Genomic DNA, 12449 nt, shown 5'->3' with positions numbered 1-12449 from the left:
AGGTAGGCCACGCGCTGCTGTTCCTCTAGAAAGAAAGGACAAAAAAAAAATAAATATATATATATATATATATATTCCTTCCTTCAATGGACGTTGCCTTCTTTTTTTAAAATTGTTTTTGAGAGGTTTTGCAGAAGACAGAAAAGTCACTGAGGAAACTATCTCTTTTCTCCTACGGGTCTAGCACTTTTTGTCAGCACTTTTTTTTTATAATAAGACGGACAGGGCTTCCTTTGCTCACAGACTAAGCTTTCCCTCCCACCCTGCACAACTGTCACAAAAGCATCCGTCTCAGCGTCTTGCACCTACCAGAGAGGATGAGGTGGTTGCTCGGGGCCTCCTCTGACTGCCCCCAGGCGGGGGGCTGGCTCTGGATCCTCGCTGTGCTGGGGGTGACATATCCCAGGAAGATGCTGGCTTTCCCTCTCCATGACGCTAACCCCCTCTTCCAGTTCTCCGACCTGGTTAGGCTGCGGCACCTGTACACAGAGGATGAACAGATTCACCTCCACCTGCAGATCACAGAGGACGGAGACGTGACAGGAACAAGGGAGCAGAACATTTACAGTAAGTGTTTCTGGTATCCTGGACCTGAGCCCCAGGATCAGAGGGAAGAGTGTCCCCTAACACCATGCTGGGACACTGGGTGAGTGCTGGCTCAGAGGGGAGAGTGACCCCTAACACCAGGCTGGGACACTGGGTCAGTGCTGGCTCAGAGGGGAGAGTGACCCCTAACACCATGCTGGGACACTGGGTCAGTGCTGGCTCAGAGGGGAGAGCGTTCCCTAACACCAGGCTGGGACACTGGGTCAGTGCTGGCTCAGAGGGGAGAGCGTCCCCTAACACCAGGCTGGGACACTGGGTCAGTGCTGGGTCAGAGGGGAGAGCGTTCCCTAACACCAGGCTGGGACACTGGGTCAGTGCTGGCTCAGAGGGGAGAGTGACCCCTAACACCAGGCTGGGACACTGGGTCAGTGCTGGGTCAGAGGGGAGAGCGTTCCCTAACACCAGGCTGGGACACTGGGTCAGTGCTGGCTCAGAGGGGAGAGTGACCCCTAACACCAGGCTGGGACACTGGGTCAGTGCTGGCTCAGAGGGGAGAGCGTCCCCTAACACCAGGCTGGGACACTGGGTCAGTGCTGGCTCAGAGGGGAGAGCGTCCCCTAACACCAGGCTGGGACACTGGGTGAGTGCTGGCTCAGAGGGGAGAGTGTCCCCTAACACCAGGCTGGGACACTGGGTCAGTGCTGGCTCAGAGGGGAGAGTGTCCCCTAACACCAGGCTGGGACACTGGGTCAGTGCTGGCTCAGAGGGGAGAGCGTCCCCTAACACCAGGCTGGGACACTGGGTCAGTGCTGGCTCAGAGGGGAGAGTGTCCCCTAACACCAGGCTGGGACACTGGGTCAGTGCTGGCTCAGAGGGGAGAGTGACCCCTAACACCAGGCTGGGACACTGGGTCAGTGCTGGCTCAGAGGGGGGGAGAATGTCCCCTAACACCAGGCTGGGACACTGGGTCAGTGCTGGCTCAGAGGGGAGAGTAACCCCTAACACCAGGCTGGGACACTGGGTCAGTGCTGGCTCAGAGGGGAGAGTAACCCCTAACACCAGGCTGGGACACTGGGTCAGTGCTGGCTCAGAGGGGGGGAGAATGTCCCCTAACACCAGGCTGGGACACTGGGTCAGTGCTGGCTCAGAGGGGAGAGCGTCCCCTAACACCAGGCTGGGACACTGGGTCAGTGCTGGCTCAGAGGGGAGAGTGTCCCCTAACACCAGGCTGGGACACTGGGTCAGTGCTGGCTCAGAGGGGAGAGTGACCCCTAACACCAGCCTGGGACACTGGGTCAGTGCTGGCTCAGAGGGGAGAGCGTCCCCTAACACCAGGCTGGGACACTGGGTCAGTGCTGGCTCAGAGGGGAGAGTGTCCCCTAACACCAGGCTGGGACACTGGGTCAGTGCTGGCTCAGAGGGGAGAGTGTCCCCTAACACCAGGCTGGGACACTGGGTCAGTGCTGGCTCAGAGGGGAGAGTGTCCCCTAACACCAGGCTGGGACACTGGGTGAGTGCTGGCTCAGAGGGGAGAGTGTCCCCTAACACCAGGCTGGGACACTGGGTGAGTGCTGGCTCAGAGGGGAGAGTGTCCCCTAACACCAGGCTGGGACACTGGGTGAGTGCTGGCTCAGAGGGGAGAGTGACCCCTAACACCAGGCTGGGACACTGGGTCAGTGCAGGCTCAGAGGGGAGAGCGTCCCCTAACACCAGGCTGGGACATTGGGTCAGTGCTGGCTCAGAGGGGAGAGTGACCCCTAACACCAGGCTGGGACACTGGGTCAGTGCAGGCTCAGAGGGGAGAGCGTCCCCTAACACCAGGCTGGGACACTGGGTCAGTGCTGGCTCAGAGGGGAGAGTGTCCCCTAACACCATGCTGGGACACTGGGTCAGTGCTGGCTCAGAGGGGAGAGTGACCCCTAACACCAGGCTGGGACACTGGGTCAGTGCTGGCTCAGAGGGAGGAGCGTCCCCTAACACCAGGCTGGGACACTGGGTCAGTGCTAGGTCAGAGGGGAGAGTGTCCCCTAACACCAGGCTGGGACACTGGGTCAGTGCTGGGTCAGAGGGAGAGTGTCCCCTAACACCAGGCTGGGACACTGGGTCAGTGCTGGCTCAGAGGGGAGAGTGACCCCTAACACCAGGCTGGGACACTGGATGAGTGCTGGCTCAGAGGGGAGAGTGTCCCCTAACACCAGGCTGGGACACTGGGTCAGTGCTGGCTCAGAGGGGAGAGTGTCCCCTAACACCAGGCTGGGACACTGGGTCAGTGCTGGCTCAGAGGGGAGAGTGTCCCCTAACACCAGGCTGGGACACTGGGTGAGTGCTGGCTCAGAGGGGAGAGTGTCCCCTAACACCAGGCTGGGACACTGGGTGAGTGCTGGCTCAGAGGGGAGAGTGACCCCTAACACCAGGCTGGGACACTGGGTCAGTGCAGGCTCAGAGGGGAGAGCGTCCCCTAACACCAGGCTGGGACACTGGGTCAGTGCTGGCTCAGAGGGGAGAGTGACCCCTAACACCAGGCTGGGACACTGGGTCAGTGCAGGCTCAGAGGGGAGAGCGTCCCCTAACACCAGGCTGGGACACTGGGTCAGTGCTGGCTCAGAGGGGAGAGTGACCCCTAACACCAGGCTGGGACACTGGGTCAGTGCTGGCTCAGAGGGGAGAGTGACCCCTAACACCAGGCTGGGACACTGGGTCAGTGCTGGCTCAGAGGGGAGAGTGTCCCCTAACACCAGGCTGGGACACTGGGTCAGTGCTGGCTCAGAGGGGAGAGCGTCCCCTAACACCAGGCTGGGACACTGGGTCAGTGCTGGCTCAGAGGGGAGAGTGTCCCCTAACACCAGGCTGGGACACTGGGTCAGTGCTGGCTCAGAGGGGAGAGCGTCCCCTAACACCAGGCTGGGACACTGGGTCAGTGCTGGGTCAGAGGGGAGAGCGTCCCCTAACACCAGGCTGGGACACTGGGTCAGTGCTGGCTCAGAGGGGAGAGCATCCCCTAACACCAGGCTGGGACACTGGGTCAGTGCTGGCTCAGAGGGGAGAGCGTCCCCTAACACCAGGCTGGGACACTGGGTCAGTGCTGGCTCAGAGGGGAGAGCATGCCCTAACACCAGGCTGGGACACTGGGTCAGTGCTGGCTCAGAGGGGAGAGTGACCCCTAACACCAGGCTGGGACACTGGGTCAGTGCTGGCTCAGAGGGGAGAGTGACCCCTAACACCAGGCTGGGACACTGGGTCAGTGCTGGCTCAGAGGGGAGAGCTTCCCCTAACACCAGGCTGGGACACTGGGTCAGTGCTGGCTCAGAGGGGAGAGTGACCCCTAACACCAGGCTGGGACACTGGGTCAGTGCTGGCTCAGAGGGGAGAGTGTCCCCTAACACCAGGCTGGGACACTGGGTCAGTGCTGGCTCAGAGGGGAGAGCATCCCCTAACACCAGGCTGGGACACTGGGTCAGTGCTGGCTCAGAGGGGAGAGCATCCCCTAACACCAGGCTGGGACACTGGGTCAGTGCTGGCTCAGAGGGGAGAGCGACCCCTAACACCAGGCTGGGACACTGGGTCAGTGCTGGCTCAGAGGGGAGAGTGACCCCTAACACCAGGCTGGGACACTGGGTCAGTGCTGGCTCAGAGGGGAGAGCATCCCCTAACACCAGGCTGGGACACTGGGTCAGTGCTGGCTCAGAGGGGAGAGTGTCCCCTAACACCAGGCTGGGACACTGGGTCAGTGCTGGGTCAGAGGGGAGAGCGTCCCCTAACACCAGGCTGGGACACTGGGTCAGTGCTGGCTCAGAGGGGAGAGCATCCCCTAACACCAGGCTGGGACACTGGGTCAGTGCTGGCTCAGAGGGGAGAGCGTCCCCTAACACCAGGCTGGGACACTGGGTCAGTGCTGGCTCAGAGGGGAGAGCATGCCCTAACACCAGGCTGGGACACTGGGTCAGTGCTGGCTCAGAGGGGAGAGTGACCCCTAACACCAGGCTGGGACACTGGGTCAGTGCTGGCTCAGAGGGGAGAGTGACCCCTAACACCAGGCTGGGACACTGGGTCAGTGCTGGCTCAGAGGGGAGAGCATCCCCTAACACCAGGCTGGGACACTGGGTCAGTGCTGGCTCAGAGGGGAGAGTGACCCCTAACACCAGGCTGGGACACTGGGTGAGTGCTGGCTCAGAGGGGAGAGTGTCCCCTAACACCAGGCTGGGACACTGGGTCAGTGCTGGCTCAGAGGGGAGAGCATCCCCTAACACCAGGCTGGGACACTGGGTCAGTGCTGGCTCAGAGGGGAGAGCATCCCCTAACACCAGGCTGGGACACTGGGTCAGTGCTGGCTCAGAGGGGAGAGTGACCCCTAACACCAGGCTGGGACACTGGGTCAGTGCTGGGTCAGAGGGGAGAGTGTCCCCTAACACCAGGCTGGGACACTGGGTGAGTGCTGGCTCAGAGGGGAGAGTGTCCCCTAACACCAGGCTGGGACACTGGGTGAGTGCTGGCTCAGAGGGGAGAGTGTCCCCTAACACCAGGCTGGGACACTGGGTCAGTGCTGGCTCAGAGGGGAGAGCGTCCCCTAACACCAGGCTGGGACACTGGGTCAGTGCTGGCTCAGAGGGGAGAGTGACCCCTAACACCAGGCTGGGACACTGGGTCAGTGCAGGCTCAGAGGGGAGAGCGTCCCCTAACACCAGGCTGGGACACTGGGTCAGTGCTGGCTCAGAGGGGAGAGTGACCCCTAACACCAGGCTGGGACACTGGGTCAGTGCTGGCTCAGAGGGGAGAGTGACCCCTAACACCAGGCTGGGACACTGGGTCAGTGCTGGCTCAGAGGGGAGAGTGTCCCCTAACACCAGGCTGGGACACTGGGTCAGTGCTGGCTCAGAGGGGAGAGTGTCCCCTAACACCAGGCTGGGACACTGGGTCAGTGCTGGCTCAGAGGGGAGAGTGTCCCCTAACACCAGGCTGGGACACTGGGTCAGTGCTGGCTCAGAGGGGAGAGCGTCCCCTAACACCAGGCTGGGACACTGGGTCAGTGCTGGGTCAGAGGGGAGAGCGTCCCCTAACACCAGGCTGGGACACTGGGTCAGTGCTGGCTCAGAGGGGAGAGCATCCCCTAACACCAGGCTGGGACACTGGGTCAGTGCTGGCTCAGAGGGGAGAGCATCCCCTAACACCAGGCTGGGACACTGGGTCAGTGCTGGCTCAGAGGGGAGAGCATGCCCTAACACCAGGCTGGGACACTGGGTCAGTGCTGGCTCAGAGGGGAGAGTGACCCCTAACACCAGGCTGGGACACTGGGTCAGTGCTGGCTCAGAGGGGAGAGTGACCCCTAACACCAGGCTGGGACACTGGGTCAGTGCTGGCTCAGAGGGGAGAGCATCCCCTAACACCAGGCTGGGACACTGGGTCAGTGCTGGCTCAGAGGGGAGAGTGACCCCTAACACCAGGCTGGGACACTGGGTCAGTGCTGGCTCAGAGGGGAGAGTGTCCCCTAACACCAGGCTGGGACACTGGGTCAGTGCTGGCTCAGAGGGGAGAGCGTCCCCTAACACCAGGCTGGGACACTGGGTCAGTGCTGGCTCAGAGGGGAGAGCATCCCCTAACACCAGGCTGGGACACTGGGTCAGTGCTGGCTCAGAGGGGAGAGTGACCCCTAACACCAGGCTGGGACACTGGGTCAGTGCTGGCTCAGAGGGGAGAGTGACCCCTAACACCAGGCTGGGACACTGGGTCAGTGCTGGCTCAGAGGGGAGAGCATCCCCTAACACCAGGCTGGGACACTGGGTCAGTGCTGGCTCAGAGGGGAGAGCGTCCCCTAACACCAGGCTGGGACACTGGGTCAGTGCTGGGTCAGAGGGGAGAGCGTCCCCTAACACCAGGCTGGGACACTGGGTCAGTGCTGGCTCAGAGGGGAGAGCATCCCCTAACACCAGGCTGGGACACTGGGTCAGTGCTGGCTCAGAGGGGAGAGCATCCCCTAACACCAGGCTGGGACACTGGGTCAGTGCTGGCTCAGAGGGGAGAGCATGCCCTAACACCAGGCTGGGACACTGGGTCAGTGCTGGCTCAGAGGGGAGAGTGACCCCTAACACCAGGCTGGGACACTGGGTCAGTGCTGGCTCAGAGGGGAGAGGGACCCCTAACACCAGGCTGGGACACTGGGTCAGTGCTGGCTCAGAGGGGAGAGCATCCCCTAACACCAGGCTGGGACACTGGGTCAGTGCTGGCTCAGAGGGGAGAGTGACCCCTAACACCAGGCTGGGACACTGGGTGAGTGCTGGCTCAGAGGGGAGAGTGTCCCCTAACACCAGGCTGGGACACTGGGTCAGTGCTGGCTCAGAGGGGAGAGCATCCCCTAACACCAGGCTGGGACACTGGGTCAGTGCTGGCTCAGAGGGGAGAGCATCCCCTAACACCAGGCTGGGACACTGGGTCAGTGCTGGCTCAGAGGGGAGAGTGACCCCTAACACCAGGCTGGGACACTGGGTCAGTGCTGGGTCAGAGGGGAGAGTGTCCCCTAACACCAGGCTGGGACACTGGGTGAGTGCTGGCTCAGAGGGGAGAGTGTCCCCTAACACCAGGCTGGGACACTGGGTGAGTGCTGGCTCAGAGGGGAGAGTGTCCCCTAACACCAGGCTGGGACACTGGGTCAGTGCTGGCTCAGAGGGGAGAGCGTCCCCTAACACCAGGCTGGGACACTGGGTGAGTGCTGGCTCAGAGGGGAGAGCGTCCCCTAACACCAGGCTGGGACACTGGGTCAGTGCTGGCTCAGAGGGGAGAGCGTCCCCTAACACCAGGCTGGGACACTGGGTCAGTGCTGGCTCAGAGGGGAGAGTGTCCCCTAACACCAGGCTGGGACACTGGGTCAGTGCTGGCTCAGAGGGGAGAGCGTCCCCTAACACCAGGCTGGGACACTGGGTCAGTGCTGGCTCAGAGGGGAGAGTGTCCCCTAACACCAGGCTGGGACACTGGGTCAGTGCTGGCTCAGAGGGGAGAGTGTCCCCTAACACCAGGCTGGGACACTGGGTCAGTGCTGGCTCAGAGGGGAGTGACCCCTAACACCAGGCTGGGACACTGGGTCAGTGCTGGCTCAGAGGGGAGAGTGTCCCCTAACACCAGGCTGGGACACTGGGTGAGTGCTGGCTCAGAGGGGAGAGTGTCCCCTAACACCAGGCTGGGACACTGGGTGAGTGCTGGCTCAGAGGGGAGAGTGTCCCCTAACACCAGGCTGGGACACTGGGTCAGTGCTGGCTCAGAGGGGAGAGTGTCCCCTAACACCAGGCTGGTACACTGGGTCAGTGCTGGCTCAGAGGGGAGAGTGACCCCTAACACCAGGCTGGTACACTGGGTCAGTGCTGGCTCAGAGGGGAGAGTGACCCCTAACACCAGGCTGGGACACTGGTCAGTGCTGGCTCAGAGGGGAGAGTGTCCCCTACCACCAGGCTGGGACACTGGGTCAGTGCTGGGTCAGAGGGGAGAGCGTCCCCTAACACCAGGCTGGGACACTGGGTCAGTGCTGGCTCAGAGGGGAGAGTGTCCCCTACCACCAGGCTGGGACACTGGGTCAGTGCTGGCTCAGAGGGGAGAGTGTCCCCTAACACCAGGCTGGGACACTGGGTCAGTGCTGGCTCAGAGGGGAGAGCGTCCCCTAACACCAGGCTGGGACACTGGATCAGTGCTGGGTCAGAGGGGAGAGTGACCCCTAACACCAGGCTGGGACACTGGGTGAGTGCTGGCTCAGAGGGGAGAGTGACCCCTAACACCAGGCTGGGACACTGGGTGAGTGCTGGCTCAGAGGGGAGAGTGACCCCTAACACCAGGCTGGGACACTGGGTCAGTGCTGGCTCAGAGGGGAGAGTGACCCCTAACACCAGGCTGGGACACTGGGTCAGTGCTGGTTTTAGTTAAGGAGCTCATACCTGTGTCTCCTTTCATGCAATGAGAGAGAACCAGGAATGGGTCAGACTGCCCTTGGTATAGGGAGCTGTCTGCAAGCCTCCTGATATTAGCCAGTGACTGATGAGCTGCAGAAAGCTCAGCAGATGCTAACTGCCTTTTGTCCTTTCTCACCCAGGCTTGCTGGAGATTAAAGCCGTGAAACCCAGCATCCTGGTGATTAGGGGCAAGAAGAGCCTGCGATACCTCTGCATGGATGCCACAGGCCGCCTCTTCGGATCGGTAAGGTCCTCAGCACACAGCAGCATGCCATCTCAGCCGGCCCTAGTATGGCCAATGCAAGCCCCTGGCCAAGCGAATCCCCAGCCAGCAGCAACTGGTCCAGCCCCAATTCCCACTCCCCCTCACCCGCTACATTCAGGAAAATGTATTTTCTTCTTTTCCTCAAGGATGGGGGGAAACTCAGAGCTACAATTCCATGCATGCAATGGTGAAGGGGCAGGAAATCCAGTACTAAATCAACCTGCCCCTAGGTGGCAGGGAGTCATTAGATAACCCTGCTCGATATGCACTCCAGCAGTGGCTGCATTGTTGCTGTTCTGGAGTCCTCTGTCCATAATTTGCCCTGGGTGCTCTCCCTCACCTTATTCCTGTGGACAGTGTTGTTTGATGAACTTTGCAGTTAAAGACCATTTCATCAGCAGGGAAGCCTTGAAATAAGTCCGTTCACAACTTGGGGTGGTTACATATCACCCCTGCGCCTGCCTTGCCGTCCCCCCATGGCACTTATGTCCGGTAGCTATTACTGAGGCAGCCGGGATGCTCCCCCACCAAAGCCCAGGGCGTTGGCCCTGAAGGAGACTCTGCTGGAAGCTCTTTGCCTATTGACCTCTAAATGCTCGAAGGAAAAGGGGTGTGGTGGGGAGAGAAGGAGAAAAGTGAAATTCATTTTTGAGATGAAGGGACTCATATTTACCGAGCCTTTTCCCATACACAAAGAATTGGTGGTTGGGGGAGGGGGGGGGGCGGAGAAATACATGCTGGTCTAACTCAGAAGCCCCAGCAAGGAAATCCAGGGCTCTTTCCTGCGTTAGGGTGGCCATCTGGCTACAGGTCATAAGGATCAGGCTGAACTCCTCCTGGCTTTCCTTGACCGCCAGTACATGCTGGGATTTGTAGTTCTGGATTTTCTTGGGGGAGGCATGTGGTGGGAGGTTGATAGAGAAACCTAGAATTACAAGCCCCAGCATATAATGGGGAGGGAATGTGGAGAAAGTAGGGGTATCATCCTGTTCCTTAGGACATGGAGGCAGGTGGAGACCATACTTGGAGATTGTGGCTGGAGCCTGTTCCCTCCCACCTTTTCAGAGTAGACCTTCAGTCCAGATGGCTTGATTTTAGGTGTCCTCTCTCCATTAACTCTCCCCGCCAGGTGGTTGGAAGGAAATCAAGGGGGCTGAGAAATACATTCACATTTTGCTCCCCTGACTGACTCTCCCCTCTGCCTCTTCGACAGAAGGTTTACAGTGTGACCGACTGCCATTTTCGGGAAGTCCCCCTGCAGGATGGCTACAACCTCTACTTCTCCGAGAAGCACCACGCGCCCTTGACTCTCAGCAGCGCCCGCACAAGGGCTCCCTGGTCAGGCAGAGCTCTGCCGCCACTCTCGCATTTCCTGCCACTGGTTAACAAGGTTCCGGTAGAGGTCTTCTACCTGTCGTTCGAGCACGTCGAAGGCCCGGGGGACAGCCAGTACCTGAACGAGGGCTCAGAGGACCCGTTCGACATGACAGGGCAAAGAGGCATCTTCAGCCCCAGCCTGGTGAGATGAGGGAAAGCTCCCAAGGACTCAGCGAGGAAATTGCCCCTGTGGCCCCCGCATTCCACATAGCGCCATCAACGAGGCGCAGGGGAGCTGGGGCTTCTGCAGGACTATGGTCTGGTGGGGGGGGGGGCGCTGTAACCGCTCGGCAGAACTGCCGGCCCCCTGCCTCCCACCCCAAGAAATGAATATCTGGAAACTCCCTCTGCTGTAACTTGTGGACTAAACTGAAATCCTGCCCCCAAGAGAAGACCACCAGGAAAGGAGTGGGAGACAACCTTGAGAACGAGTTACCGGCCTGGGACCTGCGACCTCTTACTAAACGATTTAGGAGAGAGAACCAGACAAGAGGAAACACGGAGATGAGAACATGGCATGGGGGCCTCATGCAAGAGATAGAGGGGGGTGCCATGAACTTCCTAGCTTTCAGCCTTAGGGTTTGACCCAGGTCCTCTCTCTTTCCCCCCCACCTCTTCTGCCTCAGGCAGGCCATCACCTCCTTGCAGGCTAAGAGGTGACCCCTGGGCGGAAGAGGGTGAGCAATAATTTTTGAGTGCCAGTATTAGCATTGCATTTCTGTATATAGCACACACAAAAAAAATAAATAAGCGTGTGAGTGAGTGCTCCAAAATATATGAGCAATCACTCTCATGCTTAGCTTAGAGGGAACGATGGCGTAGGGGTGCACAATATGTCATCCTCATGCTTGGTATTTGTGAAAATGTGGAAAAAATAATCATTCGGCCTCTGTGGCAAGAATATCACACGTAATATTTATTTCCTGTTATTTAATATATTTGGTTTTTCATGATGGGAAATCATGTATGTATGTATGTATTTATATATATATATTTTTTTTTTCTGTTTGTTACCTTATGATGTTTTCAGTTTGATTTGTATTTATTATTTTGCTGTATTTATTTATTGAAAAACACCTGTCGTCTTTTACTTAATAATGATAAAAAATATTAAGACTGTATTTATTTGTGACTGCCATGGGGCAGCACTGACTTTCAGGTTTTTCTAATGTATCCTAAGCCCCTTTCCCCTCTGGTTAATTTAAGAATAAATAAAGTGGAAAGATAAAAAGCAGTACGGGTGCGACCTGATTGCAGATTATTTTTGTTTGTCAAGAACTACAAAGCCCAGGGGGGATAAAAGCAGGGCTGGATCTGCACGCTCTCGGGCCATGGAGCCAGGTGGTCACCCCAGCCCAGTGTAGAAGACAAAACGTGGGCCATACCAGCGCGTGCTGGGGGGGACGACACAGGGGATGGAAGCGTGCCTTCCCGCCGCACTCCCCAGTGACCCATTTTTGGCACAGCTTTCCCCCTCCCGCCAGAATTTCTTTTGCAATGAGCCCCTTGGCTACTGGCATTCGGGAGCCCAGGGTGCATACGGGCATCAGCCGTGGCAGTCCCTTGCAACGTTCGTTCGCTCATTCATGGGGACCGGTCAAACCGTGGATCTCAGGTCCTGCAGAGGCAACCTGCCAGGCTGCGTTTAACCTGAGCACCAGTAGCAAACATCCAGCAGGAAGGCGGGGGGGTGGTTTGCACTCCACGGGCTGAGACGGATGGATACAGAACACAGACAGATTGTCCGCAGCTAAGTGGGCCCCGCCGAGACCAGGAGGAATCTATTGGCTGGTAAAGCTGTGAGAAACCTCGGCACAAAGCTTGCAGAAGGAACAGGGTAATGCAATAGCCACGGCGGGGACGATTGGCAGCATCTTCGCTTCTCTAGCCCTAGATCCAGTGAAGATGCTAAGGCTGCCCCCTGAATGCTTACAAAAGAGGCCAGGCCATCACTTCCAAAAGACAAATCTTCCATTTATCCACTGGACACATCTCCCTGCAATCACTCAAACGGAAGGCACTAAGTTTAAAGTGGTAAGACACGGTGAGCCATTCCTAAACCCGTCAGTCTTCAGCACAGTCTCATCCTTCGATTACTGCAATCCATTGGTTACCGGGCTACCTCAAAATAGGGCTTTTACAAACTCTTCACAATGCTGCAGGCAGGATGCTCACCTCCAGCCTTTATTTCAGGTGTTTTTGACCTTCGACATTCCCTTTGGACCGCATGACCCCTTTGGAAGTTGTTCTATTACAGTGCAGTTTACTGTTCGCATCTATCGTTTATCTAGAGTTTTCTTTCCCTATTCCTCCACTCCATATCTAGTCCCTTTCTT

At 58.5% G+C, this 12449-nt stretch overlaps 1 protein-coding gene across 1 annotated transcript; it reads left to right on the top strand.

Moving 5' to 3' along the window:
- The first annotated feature begins 317 nt into the window (after positions 1 to 317).
- On the top strand, positions 318 to 11009 carry LOC115080295 (fibroblast growth factor 19-like). The gene is made up of 3 exons (XM_029584446.1): positions 318 to 567; positions 8612 to 8715; positions 9950 to 11009. Exons 1-3 carry the CDS (start codon positions 318 to 320, stop codon positions 10262 to 10264), a joined length of 669 nt encoding a protein of 222 aa, XP_029440306.1. The 3' UTR covers positions 10265 to 11009.
- The last annotated feature ends 1440 nt before the right edge of the window (positions 11010 to 12449 follow it).

This window comes from Rhinatrema bivittatum, chromosome 19, assembly GCF_901001135.1.
Source record: "Rhinatrema bivittatum chromosome 19, aRhiBiv1.1, whole genome shotgun sequence".
NCBI classification, from domain to species: Eukaryota; Metazoa; Chordata; class Amphibia; order Gymnophiona; family Rhinatrematidae; genus Rhinatrema; species Rhinatrema bivittatum.
Note: the sequence above shows the minus strand (reverse complement) of the source record. Positions and strands in the feature narration are given on the sequence as shown.